At 40.7% G+C, this 25,508-nt stretch overlaps 1 protein-coding gene and 2 long non-coding RNA genes across 3 annotated transcripts in view; 1 reads left to right on the top strand and 2 right to left on the bottom strand.

The window, feature by feature from the left end:
* Positions 1-9,609, bottom strand: part of THUMPD3 (THUMP domain 3 tRNA guanosine methyltransferase) — a 30,726-nt gene extending 21,117 nt beyond the window's left edge. The window contains 4 exon segments of the mRNA XM_082750232.1: positions 6,606-6,683; positions 7,752-8,037; positions 8,801-8,887; positions 9,527-9,609. Coding sequence (XP_082606358.1) covers positions 6,606-6,683; positions 7,752-8,006 — 333 coding nt within the window. The 5' untranslated portion in view covers positions 8,007-8,037; positions 8,801-8,887; positions 9,527-9,609.
* On the bottom strand, positions 4,238-6,398 carry LOC309857518. The gene is made up of 2 exons (XR_014307743.1): positions 6,237-6,398; positions 4,238-4,772 (listed from the first exon to the last, which is right to left on the bottom strand). It is a non-coding gene; the product is annotated as an uncharacterized lncRNA (long non-coding RNA).
* A 201-nt stretch (positions 9,610-9,810) lies between the features above and the next one.
* LOC309857517 lies at positions 9,811-20,094 on the top strand. The gene is made up of 3 exons (XR_014307742.1): positions 9,811-9,946; positions 10,181-10,341; positions 19,989-20,094. It is a non-coding gene; the product is annotated as an uncharacterized lncRNA (long non-coding RNA).
* The last annotated feature ends 5,414 nt before the right edge of the window (positions 20,095-25,508 follow it).

The following is a 25,508-nucleotide window of genomic DNA, read 5'->3' as shown; positions in this document are numbered from 1 at the left end:
TTCTCATTAGTAATTTAAAAGGTATATCCTCAGAGAGACCTGCTCTTCATAAGGCAGTCCTCTCTAGTCATTCACTTTCCATTTTATTTTATAGAGCTTAGCATTATCTGAAGTTACTAGGCTTATGTTTTGTTCACCATCAAAGCTTCTCTCAGAAGTAGGGTGGAAAGACCTGACATATCCTGACCACTGCTACACGTCTAACAGTGCATGGCGTACAAACAGTGCTCAATAAATGGCTACTAGATAATGTGATTAAATGTTAAAGTGGGTGGTGTTAGGGCGCCTAGGTGACTCAGTGGGTTAAAGCCTCTGCCTTTGGCTCAGGTCATGATCCCAGGGTCCCGAGATCGAGCCCCGCATCCGGCTCCCTGCTCAGCAGGAAGCCTGCTTCCTCCTCTCTCTGCCTGCTTCTCTGCCTACTTGTGACCTCTGTCTGTCAAATAAATAAATAAATAATCTTCAAGGGGGGAAAAAAGGGTGGTGCAGAGCCATGCTGTCCAATTCAGGAGCCACTGGCTACACGTAGCTATTGAAAGTAAAATAAGGGGACCTGGGTAGCTTAGTTGTGAAGTGTTTGCCTTCAGCTCAGGTCGTGAACCCAGGGCCCTGGGTTTGAGCCGTGGGTGGGGCTCCTGGCTCAATGGGAAGCCTGTTTTTCCCTCTCCCTCTGTTCCTCTCCCCTTTGTACACATGCGCTGTCTCCAATACATACAAATCTTTAAAAATAAAAAAATAAAAATAATTTTTAAAAAATAATGTAAAATGACTTATAATGAAAAGTTCAGGGGCACCCGGCTGGTTCAGGTGGTAGGACATGTGACTCTTGATCTCAGGGTCAAAAATAAGTTCAAGCTGCACACTAAGCATAGAGCTTATTTAAAACAAAAACACAAACACAAACAAACAAACAAAAACAAAAGCAAAAAAAGCCCCACCTCAGTTTCTCGATCACTTTAGCCACATTCACATGCTGACAGTTAGTGGTTACTGAACTGGACAGTGCAGACCTAAAACATTCCAGTAAGAAAGTTCTATTGCAGAGTGCTGGTACAGACAGTATATGCCACTGATGATCAAAGTAGAAAGATAATCAGTGTTCACTGATGGAACTGAGACTTGAAATGGAGAACAGTGAAGGTTCTGATACTAACTGAAACCTGATGAATGATGGTAAATTTCAGGTTTGGCAATTCTATCTATAATTATTTCCCTTTTATAAAAGACATCTACAGGACTTGGAGGTTTATTGTCATGGAGAACACTCACACAGTCCCTTTCTCTCTCCAGACACCATTCTAAACACTACCACCAAACAGAAATACCTCCTTTATCCTAACAGAATCTACACGATACCTAAAACCTTGAACCATAACTTAACAATCTAACCTAAGAATTCCCAGGTGCAGTGAGGGTCAAAGAGAGGTGCAGGAAGACACCAGAGGGAGAATGCCCACAGATTTCAGATAAAGGTTATAGCAGTCTTCAAAGCTGTAGCAAATAAACTGTTCTTTGGAATAGCAGAGAAGTATGTATACCAACAGAAGGAGCTTTTCTAGACTTTGGTTTGTACCAAGAACAAGCAAGGGAGAAAATGGAGGCTAAACAAGGAATCTTACAGACAGGCTCTATTTGTTGTGTTGATAAGGTAGAGGGGCTGAGACAGGTTTTACACTGTAAATAACCCCAAAGCTGCTGATCTCTTCAGGCTAGAGAGAAGTACTGGTTAAAAGAATTTATGCAATAATATGGAAATTGTACCTCAATAAAGCTATTTAAAAAAAGAAGGAAGAGAGACCTCATTCACCTACAACCCTTTGTCAGAAGGAACTTAACAGTGAAGCAGGGGAATTTCTTGCTGGCCTGAACAGTTCCTGGTTTCTCCCACAGGAGCCTCCTATCAATAGCAGGTCCAGGAGGAACTTCCTCTTTCACAGCTAAGCAACCGTCAAAAGTTATCAGCATGAGATTTATATGAACATAAGAAAGGACAAAGGAGGAAAGGAACAGAAAAACAAAGAGCAGACAAAAAACAGTGACCAGAAAGACACCGCCACAGAGCAGTTGAAAACTGATCAAACATATTGACATGATAGAAGAAAAATGGAATGAGGAAATGCCTTGGTAAAATAAGAGCTGCAAGCAGAGATATAAAAGCAGAAAGAAGATGAAGTAAGCCACCATAAAAAGATGAAACAGGAGCTTGTAGAGTTCAAAGAATCAAGAGGAATAAAAAATAAAACTACTGCAAAAATAAAGACCATACTGAAAGCACAATATACAAAAGACACTGCTGAAAACACAAGGATATGGAGAAAGGTTAAGAAAATACAATGGAAGTGGGCAAAAAGTAAAAAAAAAGATTAAAGAAAATCTTAAAAAATGAAAGAAAGTCAAGAGATTCTACAAATGTATAACTGATTTATCTGTGAAAAAAAGATTTGAGATAATGAAAGAAAAAAATTTAGGGGTGCCTGGCTGATAGAGCATGCAACTCTTGATCTCAAGGTTGTGAGTTTGAGCCCCATACTGGGTGTAAAGCTTACATAATTAAAAAAATAATAACAATTCAAGAAAAATTTCAATAAATGGATGAGGATATGAACTTTTCTATAAACTGACATGTCTTGACAAGGAATTATTGACAATGAGACACAACCTGATCAACTTGTAAAACTTCAGAGATTAAAAATAAAATCTGGGCATGATGCAAAAATATAAAGAAAGCAACAAATAAGGGGGAAAAAAAACGATGGCTTCAGAATTTTCCATGGCAACATTTGTTTTTTTTTAAGATTTTATTTATTTATTTGACAGAGATCACAAGCAGGCAGAGAGGCGGGGGGCGGGGGAGCAGGCTCCCCGCTGAGCAGAGAGCCCGATGCAGGGCTCGATTCCAGGACCCTGGGATCATGACCTGAGCAAGGGCTGGATGCGGGGCTCGATTCCAGGACCCTGGGATCATGACTTGAGCAAAGGCAGAGGCTTTAACCCACGGAGCCACCCAGGCACCCCTATGGCAACATTTAATGCTAGAAGAAAAAAGAATACTGCCTACGGTATTTTTCAGGAAGAAAAGCATGACTCCAAATTTTATACTTAAAGCTATTCATCAAGCATAAAGCTGAAAAAGAATCATTTCTGAACTAATGCCATTTAAGAGATTTAAAAAAAACAAAAAACAAAAAACAGGGGTGGGTGCCTGGTGGCTCAGAGGGTTGTGCCTCTGCCTTCGGCTTGGGTCATAGTTTCCAGGTCCTGAGATACAGCCTTGTATCCGGCTCTCTGCTCAGCAGGGATCCTGCTTCCCCCTCTCTCTCTGCCTGACTCTCTGCCTACTTGTGATCTCTCTCTGTCAAGTAAATAAATAAAATCTTTAAATTTAAAAAAAAAAAGAAAATGGATTACGACTACAGGCAGAATCTGTCATTTGTAAATATCACAAATTGGAATTTAGTTGGAGGAGGAAGGAAAGAAAAGATGCTGACATCTTCCTCTGTGAAGAGATTAAAGGACAGAAGTTAAAGCTGCTAAGCAAATGTATTTAAAAGAACTGGGGTTGGGGCACCTCAGTGGCTCATTTGGTTAAGCTTCCGACTCTTGATTTCATCTCAGGGTCATGAGTTGAAGCCCCATGTTGGGCTCCATGCTGGGTGTGGCACCTACTTAAAAATATATATATAAATAAATAAATTTTAAAAGCACAGGGGTCAACACTAAGAAAAAAATAAAACTGGTGGGTGAAAAGGAAGGAGGGGAGATGTGGAAAATATGCCAACTTCATCACTGCTCTTAGTAGGGATTTAAAAAAATACTAAATTGTAGTTTAAGTTGTAGTTACAGTAACAGCTAGAAACCTTATAGCCAGATTTCGGCACAAAACAAAACCTTCCAAACTAGTATAAAACAATCTGTAAAAATGCAAAGAAAACACACAGAGAAACTTAAACTAAGAAAAAGCAGAATGTGTGTAACATAAATGTGACAGAACCAAGACCAAACATTTCTGACTTAGCAGTAAGTACTGGTAAGATTAACTACCTTTTTAAACAGAAAAATGACCCACAGATTGAATAGGTATATGAATATATAAAAGATATCTGCTGAACCACTGTAAAAGCAAGGTATGAAAAACCCTAAAGTCCTAAATGAGAATGTTAAATTATGATGTAGTGAAATCCAACATGACATTGGCATGATCTTCAAGATATAGGAGAAAAGGCAAAGCACAAAACAGTATGTATGGCATGCTTTAATTTGTCTAAGTACATAAAATGCACATATTTATAAAATATCTCTAGAGGGATAGCCAAGAAATTGGTGGTAGAAGTTGTTGCCTCCAGGGAGGGAACTGGATGGTTTGGAGATAGAGGAACAAACACTTTTCACTGCATATCCTTTGGATCTTTACAATTTTGCTCGAAGTACATGTATTACCCAGTTTTAAAAACAACCCATATAAAGCATAGATATTACCTTTTTTTAAAATAGGTTAATCAATTCATGATATCTGAATCTCTCTCTATAAACCTATAAGAATACTAGATAACATGCTACTTATAAGATATGGGAAAGTATAATGCCACAAACAATGAAACTGATGGGCAACAGAAAGCAAGAAGCTAATATTTAAAAACAAGGGTATGGGGGAAAAAAAGAAAACCAACCCCCCCCCCCCCACACACACACGAAAAAATAAAATAAAAACAAGAGTATGGGGATACGTTGCAATTTAAGTCCATAAAGGGAAAGGCTTAACAATATTTCACGGTCTCATACATGCCCTTGCACAGATCTGAAAATCTACCTTAATCCTTGCTGTTCTTCTTTTGGGACTTCCACCAGCAAACTCTTTTGCAGTTACTTACAAAGCAATTTTGAAAAGCTGGCTCATGTAGAACCATTACATAGTATCAAATTCACCACCGAATGGAGCTCAAAACCATCCAAAATAATTCAAACTCTAAGATGCCAAAACACAGGAATTTAAGAAAATATTAACAAAGGCCAGAATTTAAGATGGAACTTTACAGGGTTTTTAATTTTTTAATAGTTTTTATAAATGCCTATTAGCATTTACTCATGTATAGAATTGGCTATTAAAATTTCCAAATACTAAAGAGCAAAATTTTTCAGTAGCCTTCCTGTTATGTTCCAGTTTTACTGATATGATTCAGTTGACAATGACTATCAGAAGTCTGAAGGGTTATAATGCTAGTATTATAGTATTATAGTATTATTTTTAATTAATACAATTTTAATCTATTCTTAGCTTGAATTCTTTTAGGTCTGGTTTTATTTTTTCTAGACTGGTGAGTTCAAATCACTTCGATTGGTTTGCTTTGGAAATCAACCTGTTGCCAATAAATAAAAAACTACAGAACTAGGCAATATATCATATTTAAAAATACATTGTTTCTAATATAGGCAATAAACCACAGAAAGAAAGTTTTCAAGCATTCGATTCTGGAAACCTGGCCAAAAAACAATGTGGAGAAATACTAAGGCTTTACTGCAATCTATTTTTCAATCTTCAACTTAGTTAGCATATCAATATTTTGGAATCAGATGCTAAATACAAATTGGAAACACAGCCATTGTCTTAAGAAGTGAAGGAGTATTTAGATATTATTTTAGTTTTATTTTTCAAAAAAGTGAAGTTAGAGAAGAAAGCAGGACAAAAGCAGAACTGTGAGAGAAGTGTTATACGTAGATGATTCAGTCACTTAATCTTTGATTCACAGTCTGGAAGCAATTCTATTTGAAATCGTATATATAAGCAAAACTAATCTAAAGTATATACCTCTTTGTAATAAAACTATTTTATTTCTTATACAATTCGATATTTTACTATATTAACTTTTATTAATTTATTTTTTGTTATTCTTTCATCTTTTACAAAAGAGCTGCAGCTGACATACAACATTATTTTAGTTGCAGGTATACAACATGATGATTTAGTATTGTATATATTGTGAAATGACCACAATGTCTAGTAAACATCTATCACCCTACATAGTTCTAAAAATTTATCATGCGATGAGATTTTTTTAACATCTACTCTATTAGCAACGTGCAAATATGCAGTACAGTATCATTAGTTATAGTTATCATGCTATAAATTACACCCCCAGGACTTATTTATTTTAGAGTTTTAAGTTTGTACCTTTTGACCCTCTCCCATCTGTTTTGCCCACTACTCACAATATTGATTTTTTTAAAAAACAACTCTTGGCTGGGGTGCCTGGGCAGCTGTCAGTAAAGCATCCAACTTGATTTCAGCTGGGGTCATGATCTGAGGATTATGGGATCAGGCCCCACATTGGACTCTACCCAGTGGGGAGTTGGCTTGAGGTTCTCTCTCTCTCCCTCTCCCTCTGTCCCTTCTCCCCTACTCTCTACCCCCTCTCAAATAAATCTTTAAAAAAATAAAATATAAAAACTTTTAGGATGAGCGGTCACAAATTTCTCATTTTTATGTAAAATCCTCCCAGTATTCTATAATATTTATGCGGTAGTAATGCTAAATGATAGAATGCAAAATGTGGGAATAATCTCTTTGGGGAAGATGGCTAAAGTCAGCTACCATGTTTGGGAAAACTCACCTTTGTTTCTTTGAACTGGTAATCTTTAAACTCCTTAACAACCACAAATAAGTTATCAACTGATCTCAGACAATGAACCTGGAGAAGGGGAAAAAATGTTAGAAACAAAGTCCTAAAAAAGCTTTTGAATCACATGAACTATCAACACTTAAATATAAAAAATTACGTACATACATTTTAAAGAAGCTAATACCTATAATGTGTACTTTAAATTTTTCCCGCCTCCCCACTATCCCATGCTTTTGGTTACCCATTAGCTTCTATTCCCCTAAAGAAATGTAAGGAGGAAGATGGAAGGATAGCTTGAAGGGCTACCAGGGAAACACAGGTTTAGGGGAGAAAGGAAGATAAAGAAAGACAATGGTGCTTTATCGTATTTCCCTCATGGCTCCCTAGGGTACACTGTAGAGTGCAGTGGTTAAGAGCACAGGGTTTGAGGTCCAGCGGAGCGACCCTGCAGAAGTTACTTATTCCTAAGCCTAATAATTAATGAGGATAATAAAGGCCCTATCTTCACAAAGCAGCTGAGGTTATTAACTAAGATACTGGGTGGAAATTATCTGCTTGACAATTCATCCCCCAAATATTTATTGGGTGTCTACTATATGCCAGACACTAAGAAGTTGGGAGGTATCAGCCCAAGAAAACCTAAAGAATTCCTGCTCTCATGATGCTTACATGGTAATGAGATATTAGTTAGCTTTTATTCAAGTGGGATGGCAGTTTGCTGAGCACTTTTCCCTTTCAGTGGTTCCTAATTACTTCTGAGCAAGAATCTCCTTGACATATTATTAAAAGAAAAATATCTCCTTTATGCTTCACCACCAAAGTCTAAACTTCAGTTAAATGTTAAAGTAAATAAATTCATGGACATCTGATATTCAGAATTTCTTCAAAAGTCACATAGGATTCTTTCTGGTGAAATTCATTCTCAGGAAATATTAGGATTACTTCTAAAACTATAGAAAACCTACTAGTCAAACTTACAGGTCAGTACTGAAAGGAAAATGCAGTAAGACTTTAAAATCACCAGATGTGAGGCAGAGCAAAGAAAAGCAAAAAGAATTCAAGAGGGATGGGTAAGGCAGAAAATAATCGTAAAATGACCTTTCTAGAAAACTATTTTAAATATTGCTTCATTCAAACCTGAGCCAGACTTTCCACTGAAATGTCAAAATATATCTTGCCCCGGTCTTTGCTGATTTTGCATGATGACCCCAATTTCTCTCTCACTTCATCTGCAGCTGTTTGCTCAAAACCAGTAGGTACAGTGGCTCCAATAGTGACTTGGAGGTGCTCAGACTCACTTCTGGGACCACTTTCTGTCACTTGATTAGCCCTCCAGTTCTCATGAAGGTTCACATCCAAGAGCTGCTTGGTGGCTTCTTGAACATCAGACATGTTGGCAGTGCTTCAGAGATGCTGACAGTCCCTTTAAAAGCAGTACAGAAAAGAAAAAGAGATAATGCCTAAACATTATCACCTCATATTTCAACCATAATTAAAAAACACCTACTTTCTGGGCACCTGTGTGGCTCAATGGGTTGGGCGCCGGCCTTCAGCTTGAGTCATGATCCCAGGGTCCTGGGATCCAACCCCTCATTGGGCTCCCTGCTCAGCAGGGAGTCTGCTTCTCCCTCTGCCCCTCCTTGCGGCTCATTCCTACTTTCTCTCCCTCAAATAAATAAATAAAATCTTTAAAAAACAAAACAAAAACAAAAAACAAAACACCTGCTTTTGAGGGCTAGAAGAATAACAAGGCAACACAACCACACCGCCATATGCAGTCAACACACCTGAATCAATATTCACCGACGAAAAAAGGATTGAATAACATGGGCACAGAGGACCAGATGTAAATACTGTGATATTATTTAAAAAGCAACATAGATGCTAAGGAAGAAAAGGAGACAGAGAAGTAGTATTTCCACAGCATGCTATGTTTGGTTTGGGACCATCTGTGTTGATAACAGCCACCTCATAGAGTTAACAATTCCCCAACAGAGGCTGCAAGAACACATTCAAATATGTTTCTACATCTAGTCCTTTTTCAGTTAGTAGTTAAGAACATGGGGCTCTGGAACCACAGATATGCGTCTGAATTCTTGCCCTCACCATTCACAGGGTGAATGGCCTAAAACAAGTTTATTCTCCTATGCATCAATGTCCTCATCTGTAAGAACGAGAATTAATACCTCTCTTCTAGAGTTGTTGGGAGACTTGAGAAGAACATACTGCCAGGCCCATGATTAAAACTTTCTAAGAGAGTATCCATCTTCCTCCTTTGAAATGGACAGTGAATCATGCGTTTAAAAAAGATTTACATCCACGATCTAATCTGGGAACCAAGGGGTGGCAACGGTATTTGTGAAATATCTGTAACAGTGAGCCAAACTTCCTGTCTCTAAGCGCGGGGTGGGGACGGCAGCGGAATTTACAGGGGTGGGTAGTGGGGATCAACAGCGCTCACTAGATTTCAGAGGCTGTGTGATCCAGAACAACACAAGCAGGCAGAGCACCTAACATTGTTCTTGCGCTGTGCCCGGGCAGGCGACAGTGTATGTAACACTAATAAAAGTCAGTTCCAGCTCCGAAGGAGCTCATAATCCCCGTGAATACGACTTCCATCTCCTAAATAAAGCAGCTTGAGCCCACGAAAGGTCATATCCCGCCCAGGGTCAGAGAGAGCCGATCAGTGGCGCAGGCTGGAATGCGTCTCTCGACTCACACCCTCCGCCCCAGAGACAGGAATCCCAGGGTTGTGGGTGAAGGCCTAGAAGAAGCAACCGAAAAAGCTCCGCAACAGGATGGGCTAAAGTCCAGTTCGGTGTTGGCCAGGGTCGTAAGACAAAGGTCGTCCCTCCCTCCCGAGGGGCAGCGGTGCCACACCCGGCCACTCCCACCCGCCGCCGCCCGGTTACCGTCCGCCAGCGTAGACCCTTCTCGCCCCGGCTCCCCGCCAGACCCAGCGCGCTGATGTCACGCCGCCGGAAGCCGCCTCGACTTCCCCGGAAACGGAAGTTAGGCCGCGCGGTCCCAGATGCTCAGAGCTGGGGAAGGGCGCTCGCGAAAGGTCAGGGAGCGAAGAACATGCGCATTACGGTTTGTGCGCGGTGGCGCCGCTTGTGGGGTAGTCGGCTGTAGCAGCTGGGGCTAGCCTCGTCTGCAAGCCGAACCTGGAGAGCCCCAGAGCTCGTGGCCTGTTATAGTAGCTAACTTTTACAGCGTGCTTAGCCGTGCCAGGCACTGCGTAAGCGCTTCACACGCGTCATTTCATTTGCTCCAACAACTCTTTGAAGTAGCACGGAGTACTACACGGACCAGTTTTAAAGTCGAAAAAAGTGAGACTCAAAGAGGTTACATATCTTGCTCAAACTGTCAGGCGCAGCGTTTTGGAAGCAGAACTGGGTCTTGAATCTGGATAGTGTGACTCCAGAATGCTTCCTCATCACGTCTGACCCAGTGTTGTGGAAACTAGTCTCTTAGTTATAATTGTCTTCACTACTTCTGTCCAATTGCGCTCTTGATTACCTAATACTATTCTCTAAATACATATATTTTAAAATATTTATTAGAGACGGAGTAAGTTGGGGAGAGGCCGACAGAGAGGGAGGGAGAATCTCAAGACTCCACCCTCTGTCTGTAACCCCTTGGAGGAGCTGGATTTCACACCCTGAAATCATGACCTGAGTGGAAATCAAGTGTGCTGTCTAGGGAGTAAGCCACCCAGGCTCCCGTAAGTACATGTTTTTAACTTATTTTAGAAGGAAACATGTGGGGTTGCTTGGGTAGGGCTCAGTCGTTAAGCATCTGCCTTCGGCTCAGGTCTTGATCCCGGGGTTCTGGAATCGAGTCCCGCATCGGGCTCTCTGCTCGGCGGGGAGCCTGCTTCTCCCTCTCCCAGTCCCCCCTGCTTGTAGTCCTTCTCTCGCTCTCTCGCGTTCTCTGTGAAATAAATAAATAAAATCTTTTTTAAAAAAAGAAAGAAAGAAAGAAACGCGTGCAACTCAACAACAACAAAACACCCCAATTTTACAAAGGGCTATGGCTTGAATATATTTACAAATAAGATACATTTATGGACAGTTGTCACTGAAAAGATGCTCTGTGTCATTAGAGAAATGAAAATTAAAACCAAAATGAGGGGCATCTGGATGGCTCACTCAGTTAAGCATCTGCCTTAGGCTTGGGTCATGATCCTGCGGGCATGAGATCCAACCCCACTGGGCTCCCTGCTCAGCTGTGAGCCTGCTCCTCTCTTCCACTTGTGCTCTCTCTCACTTTCTTTCAAATAAATAAAATCTTTAAAAAAAATGAAATACATACTTTGGTGGCTATTTTTTTTTTAATGGACAGTTAAAAGTTCCCTATAGAGCAATGGAACACTTACATGTTGCTGGTGGGAATGCAAAATGATACAGCCACTTTGGAAAACAGTTTTGCCTTTCCTCAGAAAGATAAACATAATTACCACATGACCAAGCAATTCTGCTTCTAGGTGTATACCCAAGAGAACTGAAAAATAGATGTTCAAACAAAAACATGGACATGATATGCCTGCAGCATTATTTGTAATAGCCCCAAAGTGGAAACTCAAATATTCACCAGCTGATGAACATAAAAAGCACAATTAATATATCCATACCATGGAATATTATTCAGTCATAAAAAAGAATGAAGTACTATACTGATTCATGCTACAAAATGGGTAAACCTTGAAAACATTATGCTAAGTGTGAAAAAAACAGTGCCAAAAGACCACATATATGACTCCCTTAATATGAAATTCCAGCAAAACCAATATAAAGAGACAGAAGAATTAGTGGTTGTTTAGGGCTAGAAAGAGTGAAGACGTCAGTGGTGATAGCTAAAGGGTATGGGTTTTTTTGAAGGGGGAATGAGAATGTTGTGGAATTATATAGTAATGATGGTTGTACAACATGGTGAATATACTAAAAAACTTGAGTTGTACAGTTTAAAACTTTTTAAATGGAGAATTTTGTGTGAATTTTATCTCAAAGGAAACTTTGGTCTCATGGGAAATTCATCTGCAGTTTCCTCTGATGGAAAATGATAATGAGTTGTTGCAACAGGCACCTGGGTGGCTCAGTCAGTTAAGCATCTGCCTTCAGCTGGGGTCTTGATTTTGTGGGGTCGTGAGATCGAGCCCCATGTCAGGCTGTCTGCTCAGCAGGGAGTCTGCTTCTCCCTCTCCCCTCTGCCTGCCATTCGGCCTGCTTGTGTGCTCTCTCTCTGTCAAATAAATAAATACAATCTTTTAAAAAAAGAGTTGTGGACGACTAGGCAGCTCAGTTGATTAAGCCGCTGCCTTCTGCTCAGGTCATAATCCCAGGGTCCTGGGATAGAGTCCCGCATTGGGCTTCTTGCTCAGTGGGAGCCTGCTTCTCTCTGCCTCTGCCTGCCACTCTGCCTGCTTGTGCTCTCTCTCTCCCTCTCTCTCTCTCTCTGAAAAATAAATAAATAAGTAAAATATTTTTAAAAAAAGAGTTGTTGCAAGATTTAAATAAGATTAACATGTTACCAGTTGCATAATTGAAGTAGACAATGCCCCTAAGATTAATACAATGAAAATAAAACAAGGTTATTGAAATTCTGGCCAGATACTGCTCCCTACAAAAAGCTCTTAGTAACCTTTAAATGTAAAGCCCATTCTCTATTCTTTAAAAGGATAAATTATCAAGTATTAGAGATAAACTAGCACTATATGAGGCCTTCTTTTGTAATATTTTTTATTAATGTATAATGTATTATTAGCTCCAAGGGTACAGGTCTGTGAATTGCTAGGTTTACACTTCACAGCACTCACCATAGCACATACACATAACCCAACCACCCTCTCCCTATCCCCTACCCCTGGCAGCCCTCAGTTTGTTTTGTGAGATCCCATCTTGTTTAATTTTTTCTTTCCTAGCCCCCAAACCCCGCACTTTGCCTCTAAACTTCCTCATATCAGGGAGATCATATGATAATTGTCTTTCTCTGATTGACTTATTTCGTTCAGCACAATACCCTCTAGTTACATCCACATTGTCGCAAATGGTAAGATTTCATTTCTTTTGATGGCTGCATAGTATCCCATCATGTGTGTGTGTGTGTGTGTGTGTGTATCACATTGTATATATATACCACATCTTTTTTATCCATTATCTGTTGATGGACATCTAGGTTCTTTCCATGGTTTGACTATTGTGGACATTGCTGCTATAAACATTTGGATGCATGTGCCCCTTCGGATCACTACATTTGTATCTTTAGGGTAAATACCCAGTAGTGCAATTGCTGGGTCGTAGGGTAGCTCTATTTTCAACTTTTTGAGGAACCTCCATGCTATTTTCCAGAGTGGCTGAACTAGCTTGCATTCCCACCAACAATGTAGGAGGGTTCCCCTTTTACATGAGGCTTTCTTGACCTAATGAGAGGGATTAAAACATTGAAAAGATTCTCTCCACCTGATTTAGTGTTATTTAATGCATACCTTTATACTATCTAAAATCATTTCTGGGGCACCTGGGTGCCTTAGTCAGTTAAGCATCCAACTCTTTTTTTCTTTTAAGATTTTTAAATTTATTTATTTCAGACAGAGAGAGAGAGGAAGAGAGCATGAGCTGGGGGATAGGCATAAGCCAAGGGAGAAGCAGACTCTCTGCAGAGCTGGGAGCCAGACACGGGGCTCAATCCCAGGACCTGGAGATCATGACCTGAGCTGATGGCAGACATTCGACCATCTGAGCCACCCAGGAACCCCAAATGTCCAACTCTTGATTTCAGCTCAGGTCATGGTCTCAGGGTCTTGAGATCAAACCCTGTGGTGGGCTCCTCACACAGTGGGGAGTCTGCTCGGGATTCTCTCTCCCTTTCCCCCTCCGCTCCTCCCCCTGCTCTCTCTCTCTCTCTAAAAAGTAAGTAAGTCTCAAAATAAAATCATTTCTCATAAACAGATCTCATACTTGGGGAACATTGCTCTAAAACATTATCTGCCTGTGGTATCATGGTAGGTGTCATTTAAAAATGACAGAATTTATTGAGCATCTGTTATTATGTGTCAGACATTCTTGTAGGCAGGCACTAGTGATAACAGCAGAGAAAAATTATCTAGATCCTAATGAAAAATAGAGACAATACAAGGAACATGTAACATCCTGGTATGATAAGTATAATGGAGAAAAACTAAGCAAGCTGGGGGGATGGAGAGTGCTGGAGAGAAGGAGGGGAATGCTTATTTTATATCAGTTGGTTGGGAAAGGTCTCATTGATGTGGTGACAAAGCAGAGCCAGAAAAACATGAGGGAACAAGACATTTGGATATCTGGGGGGAAAGCATTCCAGGCAGAGGGCAGGCATATGTTATAAATGGTCTAGGAAGATCCAGGAGGCTAGTGTGGCTTGGGAGGAGTGAAAGAGGGTTAGGGAGGATTAGATGGGGTGGGTATATCATATAGACCAATGTTTTAGAAATTATCACACATTTGAAAAGGATCACTCTGGCTTCTGAATGTGCAAGGATGGAAGCAGTTATCAGGCTACTTCAGTGGTCCAAATGAGAAATACTGACAGTTCAAACTAGGATATTAGGGACGGGTATGGTGAGAATTGTCAGATTCTGGTGTATTTTGAAGGATGTCACTGCTGATGGATTGGATGTGGTTTTGAAAAGAAGAACAGGAAGTTTGGGGGAATACATGCTGAAGAACTCCCACTAAAATGCTGTGAAGAAAGTAAATATGGACACATTTGCTCTTTAAAGTTCTGGTTCTGATTTATTGCAAAGAGTAATGGTATTTTGGCTTATGTCAGAAAAACCCTGGTATCTGCTGTAAAAAGTATTGACTAAAGTGGATCCTTGCTCCAAGATGCCAGTTTTGGGTAAGTGACACATACATGTAGAAATAGAAGCTTCTAATTTCTTTCTAACAGTAGTGTTACATTAAACTAAAGTGACCTCTATGTAAATAAGCAAATGATTAAATTAGATAATTTCCATCAGATATAGTGACACAAATTAGGAATTCAGTGTTAGTTGTTCCCATGAGCCCAGATATCTATTTTACCCTAACCGCTGTCTATTCTTGCCTATTCTTTTTTTTTTTAAGATTATTTATTTATTTGAAAGAAAGAGAGCACAAGCAGGGGGAAGGGCAGAGGGAGAAGCAGATACCCCACTGAGCAGGGAGCCTTATGTGAGGCTCATTGTGGGGCTCCATCCAGGGAGTCTGGGATCATGACCTGAGCAGAAGGCAAATGCTTAACTGACTGAGCCACCCAGGAAACCCATATTCGTGCCTATTCTTAAGGCTAAAACAAAGTCATGGTTAGAAAGTCAAATAGTACAGCCACTCCCCAGCCCAGCCCCTTCCTTTGCTCTTTTACAGAAGCAAGAACTATTAACTACTTCTTCCTTTAGTTCACATAGTGACTTCCTTCATGTCTCTAAATAGCCTGCTTATAGTGCTGTTGCTTGCATTTTCAATTTTGGTCATTATCTACAGACTCTGTTAGGGTACTTGAGGCTTAGCATATTAATATCCCCACCATCCCACTTCCCTTTCTTTTCTCTTCCCATTAAAGTTACAACCAAATATAGGGGGTGTCTGGCTGGCTTAGTCAGAAGAACATGCAACTGTTGATCTTGGGGTTGTGAATTCAAGCCCTATGAGGGGATGTAGAGATTACTTTAAATAAATAAATAAATAAATAAATGTTGCAACCTGATATAGTTTGTTCCTCTATGTTAAATTTACTGGGTAAATTTAAGTAATATATTAAACATCTTTTTGTTTTATCAACTATAGACAGCATCTCTTGATCCCCCACACTGTAAGATGAGGGTTTTGTCAGCACTCCTGGCCTTTTCTCTACCTGTTTTTCTGTCTTTGTGCTTCCCAATCTAGTTTTTTAAAAGAGGATTCCAGGGTGCCTGGGTGGCTCAGTGGGTTAGGCCACTGCCTTCGGCTCGGGTCGTGATCTCAGGGTCCTGGGATCGAGTCCCGCGTCGGGCTCTCTGCTCAGCAGGGAGCCTGCTTCCTTCTCTCTCTCTTTCTCTGCCTGCCTCTCAGTGTACTTGTAATTTCTCTCTGTCAAATAAATAAATAAAATCTTTAAAAAAAAAATAAAAATAAAAGAGGATTCCAGGGCGCCTGGGTGGCTCAGTTGGTTGGGTGACTGCCTTCGGCTCAGGTCATGATCCTGGAGTCTCAGGATCGAGTCCCACATTGGCTCCCTGCTCAGCGGGGAATCATCTTCTCCCACTGACCTTTCTCCACTCATTCTCTCAAATAAATAAATTAAAAAAAAAAAAAAAAGAGGATTCCATTTAACAGGTTGGAATCCTGTGGAGATGTAATTGAAAGAAAGCGGGGGGGGGGGGGGGGGGGGGAGAAGGGAGGTCCCTACACCTGTTTCTAATTCAGTAAACTACTGAAATTCCATCTTCCCCAAGAAAACCTTTTGGACATTACTGGGAAATGAGTGATGTGTCTACAGTCCTATTCACAAAATGATAGCCTGGGAGTCCATGAACTCTTAACCCAACAGACCTTTGGCCTGTTGGCTGTTAACAACCAGAGGGGAAAACAATCAGCCTTGGCCATGCCCTAAACAAGCTGAGGTTTATTTACTTTTCCCATGCCCTTTCAAATCGAAGGCTATAAACTGCTTTAGTAATATAACTCCTGTGAGAACTCTCTGACGGAATTAGTGACATCACCGTGAATTTTCAAGAGAATGTATGTGAAATTTATTGTTCACCTTGAACTTCATATTGATAGGTAAATTGATTCAAAAGCAAGTCATTCACTTTGAAAGGAACTGTATCTTGGCTGTAATTGAGATTATAAGGGTTGGGGGGCAGAGAGATGGTAATGAGCTAGGAAGCAAAACATTGCTGCCACCTAGTGGTTTTTCATTCTGAAACACTGCTGTTCTTTAAAAGCACAGACAACAGAATAGGAACTAACTTAGTACAGGAGATGTCCAACAAAGGTCCCGAACCAGGGAAGCTTCCATTTTCTCCTCCCTTGTTAGAAAAAGATGTTAGTGAACCTTGTGCAAATGGTCAGAGGCAAAACAAGGTATTAATGGGATTAATCTGTGAGAAGCTGCTCCTTTTGTGGAGACAGAGGAATTAACAGAGCACTGACAAAGGCAAACTGTTGTAGGTCAACAACTGGCAGCCACCAGATCTCTAGCATGAAGCGGCAGCTCCAAAAGGAAGCAGGAGGTGCAAGAAATGAACAGAGAGGGTCCACAGTGGGGCAGGCCCTCTCAGAACTAGTCACTGCTGCAGCAGCACGTGTCCAGAGGCACAGCAAAATTAGAACCAAGACCAGCAGGGATGAAGATGATCAAGTCACATAGACTCAGGGTCACTGGTCAGCAACAGCTCTGGATACTGTGGTTGGGACTGTACTACTGCCTGATTTAGAGTAAACTACTAAGGGCATTCAGGGATCAGCAAAAGTAAATCAGGCCACTTCATAGTAGTCCTGTGGATATAGATATTGTTATCAAACCTGTTCTACAGATGATGAACCTGAGGTTAAGTCACTAGCCCAAAGTCACAGAAATAATGAGACTTAGAACCAAGATTTGAACCAAAGAAGTTTAACCCCAGGGTCTGAGCTCTTAACTACAATGATTTCCTGCTTCCCTCAGGGAGAGAAATAAGGGTTTTAACTCCTCTAACTCTACTGAACGCTGTATTGAGGGAGGGTTGTGAATTAGAACTCTAAAAGTGGCTTAGATCTGGTTCTAGATCTGTCATCACTTGCAGGAGGGTACTTAACTTTTCAGGAACTAAGTTTCCTTACTTATAAAATAGGGACATAAAGGAGACTGTTTCATAAGTTGCTCTGCAGATTCACTGAGATAATACACAGTTTCTGGCATGTGGCAAATAAGATAACTTGCCTACAAAGATGATTGCCAACAGTTTTCATAATTGTCAGTACTACTACTCTTGTCCACAAGAGGTAGAATCTATTTCCCTTCTCCTAGAATCTGGGCTGAGCTTATGACTTGGTTTGACCAGTGCCAGGTATGTTATTAGCTAGTTCTAAGCATTATGTCTTAAGAGGACTGTCTTACTCTCTTGGATCATTTGTGCCACTAGGTAAGGAAGCCCAGCCTAAGCCCTGGCTCAAGCCAAGCCATGAGTGTACCAAGTGAGATCAGAACACTGACCTGCTAATGTACAGAATTATGAGAAATAGATCATTGTTCGGGCACCTGGGTGGCTTAGTCTGTTAAACATCTGACTTCAGCTCAGCTCGTGAGCTAAGATCTTGGGATAGAGGCCCTAAGGCTCCCTGCTCAGCAAAGAGCCTGCTTCTCTCTCTCTCCCTCTGCTCCTCCCCCTGCTTGTGCTCTCTCTCTCAAATAAATAAATAAGTAAAATCTTTTTAAAAATTAAAAGAAATAAATTACTGTTGTTAAACTACTAAGTTTTGGAATAGTTTGTTATGTATGAAATGGAAAGTCCTCAGTAAATAGTATCTGTTAGTATTATAATTGGTGCTGGTGAGGGATTCAGCCAAATACCTGACCCACCTTTCCTTAGGCCACTGATCTCCCTTCTCTTTTACTGGAATAGTCTGGGAGAGACAAGAGATATGTGTGCAGATGAACACTGTTTATTACAAATATGTCTTTTCTTTTAAACCAGAAAATTGCTGGGTATCAGCTCAGAGAGACTTTGTCAGCATTTCAAATTGCTATATACATTTGAGATAATATAGAAACATATTTCTTCACACATTTACAATTCATACTTTTCACTAGATTGGTTACGGTGGGACCTTCCAAAGCCTTTACGTTGGAGGATCTGAGGCACAAACAGAGACTTATTCTTTGAATCCAGCATCTCAAAGCCCTGAGGATGATTCCTTAACTTTCATCTCCTTTTTCTTTCCTTCCTTAAATCCTCTCTGTTTCTGTCTATACATGTCTTTGCCTTCTTTCTGTGCCTTTCCTATCTCTTTTCCTTATTGTGACAATTAAGTAAGCTCTTTCTTACCAAAATGTAAGCTCTGAGAACGGGGAAATTTTTTTATCCATTTTGTTCTTTACGGAGCACTTTTTATTTAGAACAATGCCTGGCACACCGAAGGCCTGCAGTGAATGTGTACTGAATGACTTAAATAATGCATGTGAAAGCCCTGAGAACAGTGTCCGGCCTGGAGTAGAGGACACTCCATACCCATAACCTGTGGCGGTTCAGTGCTGCTATAAACGCGACCATTCACATTTATTTTTATTTTTATTTATTTTTTTAAATTTTTTAATTTTTTATAAACATATATTTTTATCCCCAGGGGTACAGATCTGTGAATCGCCAGGTTTACACACTTCACAGCACTCACCATAGCACATACCCTCCCCAATGTCCATTACCCCACCCCCCCTCTCCCAACCCCACTCCCGCCGGCAACCGTCAGTTTGTTTTGTGAGATTAAGAGTCGCTTATGGTTTGTCTCCCTCCCAATCCCATCTTGTTTCATTTATTCTTCTCTTACCCCCTGAACCCCCCATGTTGCATCTCCACTTCCTCATATCAGGGAGATCATATGATAGTTGTCTTTCTCTGATTGACTCTAGTTCCATCCACGTCGTTGCAAATGGCAAGATTTCATTTCTTTTGAGGCTGCATAGTATTCCATTGTGTATATATACCACATCTTCTTTATTCATTCATCTGTTGATGGACATCTAGGTTCTTTCCATAGTTTGGCTATTGTGGACATTGCTGCTATAAACATTCGGACGCACATGCCCCTTCGGATCACTACGTTTGTATCCTTAGGGTAAATACCCAGTAGTGCCATTGCTGGGTCATAGGGTAGTTCACATTCATTTTTAAAAATGTTTTATATTTCTAGTCTTTATCCTTTCTCTTTTCACATTATTCCTTTCTTCTTTCTTATCTTTTTTTTTTTTTCCCCCTGTCATTGCATCTTCTGTTCTGCCCTTACTTGTGGCCTGCCTGGGACCCTCATAAATGTTTTGCCTTCACTCAGAGGATGCGCAGAGAAGAGATTTTAGAACTTTGTCTTGGGTGAAATAGAATTACTTGTGATTCACAGCTGACCTAGGATTACACAGAAAGTTCTGCTGTTGAGGTGAGCCCAGTTTTGGTGTTACTAAATATTTTAACCAGGGGCCTTGGTTATGGAAAAGAGCAGACCTATTAAGTAACAGCTGAACAAATGTCTGAGCATGTCTCTGAGCGTGGATGTTCCTAGCACCTGTTGGTGAGTAACTACACTGCTCTTGGCAATGGAAATGTGACAAGAATCAAATAGAACTGATGTAACTAATTTTTTCTTCTCCTTTTTCTCCACATGGCAATGGAAATGAACTACCACATAGTGATCGGTCCTGTCTCGGGCTGGTAACATTATGGAATCCCTGTTGAAATGCAAGCTGGACTGGTGGAAATCAGGTTCCCATATTCTCTCATAAGCTGCTTGTGAAGGTAAACCCCATGCATTTTAAAATCACGACTTCCCAGGGCTAGATGAGAAAATAAAAAGCTTTGGACCTATAACCAGAACCGATTATAGAGATGTCTGCATTGCCAAGGGTAGTCTCTCTTGTAGGAGAATCTTTCTCTCCTCTTTCCTGCTGGTCTTTTACATTCCAATCAGGAGTTTCCCAAATCTGCAGGCCAGTGGCTGGGTGGCATGGGCCGAGTACAAAACAGTATTGATGCAGTTCTCAACACAGCCTCGTTTAGGTGTCCACTATGCTAGTAGTAGCTCAGACTTCTTGGCCCTCTTAATGTTTTGGTTTTTTTTTTAAAGATTTTATTTATTTATTTGACAGAGAAATCACAAGTAGGCAGAGAGGCAGGCAGAGAGAGAGGAGGAAGCAGGCTCCCTGCTGAGCAGAGAGCCCGATGTGAGACTTGATCCCAGGACCCTGAGATCATGACCTGAGCCAAAGGCAGCGGCTTAACCCACTGAGCCACCCAGGCGCCCACACCCTCTTAATGTTTAATAGAATCCGGTTGTGTTTCTTCATATATTCTTCCATCACGTAAGACCAGTGTTTTAAAAACGGAGTTGAGAGGATAATGGGTAAGTCTGTGAGCCTCCTATCACCCCCTCTCAAAACTGTCTTCAGCCACTCTGTTTTTCTTTCTTCCTTTCATACATTTGATTGTCACATAGACATTAAGTTACCAGGCCTCTTTCCTAGTTAACAAACTGAGTCAACCAGCCTAGAGTCAGGGTAGAGAGATGTTGAGGCATTCAGACTGTCAACTGTCAAACATGCTAACTTAATTGGTACCTAAGACCCCACAATACACCAAACCCATCCATTCTACTTCTGGAGGGAAAAGAATTTGATGATAAAGAAATTCTAGAGGAGTAAAATGGCAACCCAGAACAGCAGCGTCATAATGTTTATGCCTGAACAAAATGATCAAAAATAGAAAGACAATGATATTTGAGATGAGAAGTAACACATAAAGAAGTGCTTGCTGTATTTGAAACTCAAGGCACTATGGAGTCCCTCGTGCCCCAAACAAAAAAGCATCTTTCTTGAAAACTGTGGAAATTCCAGCAATCTGTAGTTGTCACATATGCAGCAGGAAATTTATATCATTGCTAACTTTTCTGTGGCAGCCCAAGTTTTCAGTAATTAGCGGTACTGCACGTCTTTTTTCCTTTTGGTGAATATCAAAATTTAATCCCTCTTAATAATTAAAGAAGGAGGCTATTAAGTACTTAGTCATATGTAAAAATGAAAGTCCCTGGCTTTGCATGGCATTTACTCTAAGAGTTGCAGAAAGAACTTGCATACTTTGATCTCTTTTCATGGTTGTTTATTCATGGTTCACGGTTTATTAGGAAGACTCCATGAGGCCACAACCATGCCCGGAAACATGCTGGCCTAAATGACTATGACAGCCTTACTTCTGGGCCTTCTCTGGTCTTATGGGTCTTATGTACTTGGACCTGTAAATTCTTCCATGTCTTTGAGTAACAATCTGGTTGTTAAATCACTTTACTGGCAGAAGTATAATAAATGGATGAAACCTTACCAGAGAGTATTCGGCAACAGGTTCAAAGTCTTAAAGTATGCACTACCCCTTCACCCAGCAATTCCACTCCTAAAGAAATAATTATGAATGTGAACAAAGATGCATGTATAAGATGATTTTTATAGCATATTTTAAAATATTTTTTATATTAGGGAATTGTTCACAACATTAATTTTTATTTATTTATTTACTTGTACAATACTATTTTTTTAGGATCTTATTTATTTATTTGAGAGAGAGAGTGCACACAAGCATGAGCCGATGGCAGGGGCGAGTAGTGGAGTGTAGAGGGAGAGGGAGAAGTAAACTGTCTGCTGAGCAGAGATCCTGACGTGGGACTTAGTCCCAGGATCCTGGGATTATGATCTGAGCCAAAAGTAGATACTTAACCGACTGAGCCACCTAAGCACTCCTGCAACACTGATTTTTTAAAAAGTAGGGCATATAAATTATGTATGACCTAATCCTTTTCATCTAAAGATGTGTGTCTATTCGTAGAATATGGCTCAAAGTATATATAATACAGTGTTAATAGACATGATCTTTTTGTACTATTACAGACTTTTCTCAAATGTCTATGATAAACATGTATTACTTCTATAATAATAAGAAAAGATGTTTAAAAAGATTGTTTTGGCCACAGTGGTTAGAAGAATATGAACGGGGACAATTGGATGAGAGGTTACAGCAGAGGTTCAGGCAAAAGACAATGCAAGGAAGAACTAGGGATATGGCAGTGGGATAGAGGAGGAAAGAGAAGGAAAAGCGGATTGGAGACAGATTCAGGAGTCCTATGAGAACTATAAACACATACCATACCTTCAAGTCAGTAATAAAATTGATCTTTTGGGGTGCCTGGGTGGCTCAGTTATTAAGCATCTGCCTTCGGCTCAGGTCATGATACCAGGGTCCTGGGATCGAGCCCCGTATCAGGTTCCTTGCTCAGAGGGGAGCCTGCTTCTCCCTCTCCCACTCCTTCTGCTTGTGTTCCCTCTCTCGCTGTGTCTCTCTCTGTCAAACAAATAAATAAAATCTTTAAAAAAACAATAAAATTGGGGCACCTGGGTAGCTCAGTGGGTTAAAGCCTCTGCCTTGGGCTCAGGTCATGATCCCAGGGTCCTGGGATTGAGCCCCGATTCGGGATCTCTGCTCAGCAGGGAGCCTGCTGCTTCCCCCTCTCTCTCTGCCTGCCTCTCTGCCTACCTGTGATCTCTGTCAAATAAATAAATAAAATCTTAAAAAAAAAAACAATAAAATTGATCCTTTAAAAGAGTCAACATGATTCATCCATATCCTCATAGTACCTTCAAATATGCATTTAAAGAAACTCAGAGCCAACTCTGATTTAGTTTCCTAGGTTTTAGTTTCCTGTCTTGTTCAGCTGAGTTAATGAGGGTCTAGGTGACAAAGAGAGTGTAAGAAGAGGACTACACTGTGGAGGGAGAGAATAAATTGTGGTGTGTGTTCAGTGTCTCTTACATAAGCCTTTTGTGTCCCACGCACAGCAAGGGATGTGGCAGGGTGCCAATTTCACTGGCCCCAGACCTTCCCAATAGGTGAGAAGGCTATCAGATGTTTGTCTTCTCAGAGCATGTGATGGACTTCTACATGACTCAGGTCTGTCAGGGTCATGGCTGACTCATGGAATGCTCATTTACCGTTAAGTGGCAGAATAAAAGAAACACATTTACGTTGGGTGGTAAGTGTAGATCTTAGCACAGATTTATAATTATTGGGTTTTCTTTTTTTAAAATGTATTTATTAGAGAGAACAAGTGTGGGGAGGGGCAGAGAGAGAAAGAGAGAGAGAGAATCCTGAAGCAGACTCCGCACTGAGCCCAGAAATGAAGGTGGGGCTTTCATCCCAGGACCCTGAGATTGTGATCTGAGCTGAAACCAAGAGCTTAACCAACTGAGCCACCCAAGTGCCCATAATTATTGGGTTTTCTAAAGCATGATGTAGCTTGGAGTCAGCAATGCTTAAACTCTTCTGGAAGGGATGAAGCAGCTTCAGTCTTGTGTCTGTTGGGCCAGCTTCTCTTGGGGCCCCAAACCAAAGCAATAGACATATCCATATCTTTTTATGTCTGTCATTGCTTATTTAGTTTTCCATCTGTCTTGCTCTGAAGCAGGAGGGGGAAGAGAAGACAGAGGGAGATCGTGAGCTCTTTAGAGGAATAGTGCCAGATATTAAATCTATAAACAAAGTAGATTGAAGCAGAAAGAATGAGTCAGAGACAAGTAAGCATGAAAGCAGTATCACACTGGGAAAATGTCACCTGAAAGTGCTGATGGAATATTCCTGAAATATCTGTGATTGGTCCTTTAAGTCCCATTAGCACAATTTAGTTCCTGAACTGCTTCTGCCTCACTGCCCTGTTGAGTGCATTTTCACTGTTTCATCATATCGAGCCTTTAGATTCATTTATATAATGCAAGCTGATGACCCATGGTGAGATCGTCCTTTCCTCTCGTGATAATGATCCTGTCACACCAGGTTCCTGTTTCATTGGAGTGTAAATGGAGTTGTTCTGATTGATGGGGACCAAGCTGGAGTGAAATAAGGATTTTACTGGAGGGTGCCTTAGTCTTCCTGTACAGTGCTCAGAGTACTTAAAACTAGGAGTCATCTGAGTGGCCTGCCTTGTCAGGATGAGTCTGTTATGGAAGTTACAAGTGGGCAGCCCCTGGGTCAGATGGATTTTATTTGGTCCACCCAGGGTTTGGAGTTAGTTGCCAACATTTCAAAATAGGGGTATTTCACACCCAGTTTTCCTACTCCTCTTTAATATGGGAAGATCTAGAAAGTTGTATCTGTACCCCTTCCTGGAAACCATTGGCTAATGCTGAGTACACTGCCTTTTAGTGGGGACAGGAGCCCACTGCTGCACACATTTATGTTGGCCACCATAGTCACGTGTTCTGTGGTCTATGGGAGGGATGTGTAGGGGAGGGAAAACCTTTTTTCTTTACCTTCCTAGTGTTACTGGCTCAGGAATCAAACTGATAATGAATAGATTAACAAGAACAGAACCAGATTTATTTTTTTAATTTAAAATTTTTAATTTATTATTATTATTTTTTATAAACATATAATGTATTTTTATCCCCAGGGGTACAGGTCTGTGAATCGCCAGGTTTACACACATCACAGGACTCACCATAGCACATACCCTCCCCAATGTCCATAACCCCACCGCCTTCTCCCGACCTCCCTCCCCCAGCAACCCTCAGTTTGTTTTGTGAGATTAAGAGTCACTTATGGTTTGTCTCCCTCCCAATCCTATCTTGTTTCATTTAATCTTCTCCTACCACTTTAATCCCCTATGTTGCATCACCACTTCCTCATATCAGGGAGATCATGTGATAGTTGTCTTTCTCTGCTTGACTTATTTCACTAAGCATGATACCTTCTAGTTCCATCCACGTCGTCGCAAATGGCAAGATTTCATTTCTTTTGATGGCTGCATAGTATTCCATTGTGTATATATACTACATCTTCTTTATCCATTCATCTGTTGATGAATATCTAGGTTCTTTCCATAGTTTGGCTATTGTAGACATTGCTGCTATAAACATTCGAGTGCACGTGTCCCTCTGGATCACTGTGTTTGTATCTTTAGGGTAAATACCCAGTAGTGCAATTGCTGGGTCATAGGGTAGTTCTATTTTCAACTTTTTGAGGAACCTCCATGCTGACAAAACCAGTTTTAATTATGCAGGTACACGACAGAGCTTCACAAAGAATCGAGACTCAACGAGGTGTCCAGGTAATTGAGGTTTTTATACCATCTTAGGGTAGACAAAGGAATAAGGTTTTGGGGTTTGTGGATGGGGAGG

Source organism: Mustela nivalis (genome assembly GCF_964662115.1).
Source record: "Mustela nivalis genome assembly, contig: HAP1_SCAFFOLD_819, whole genome shotgun sequence".
NCBI lineage: Eukaryota > Metazoa > Chordata > Mammalia > Carnivora > Mustelidae > Mustela > Mustela nivalis.
This window is presented reverse-complemented; position numbering and strand designations above follow the sequence as displayed.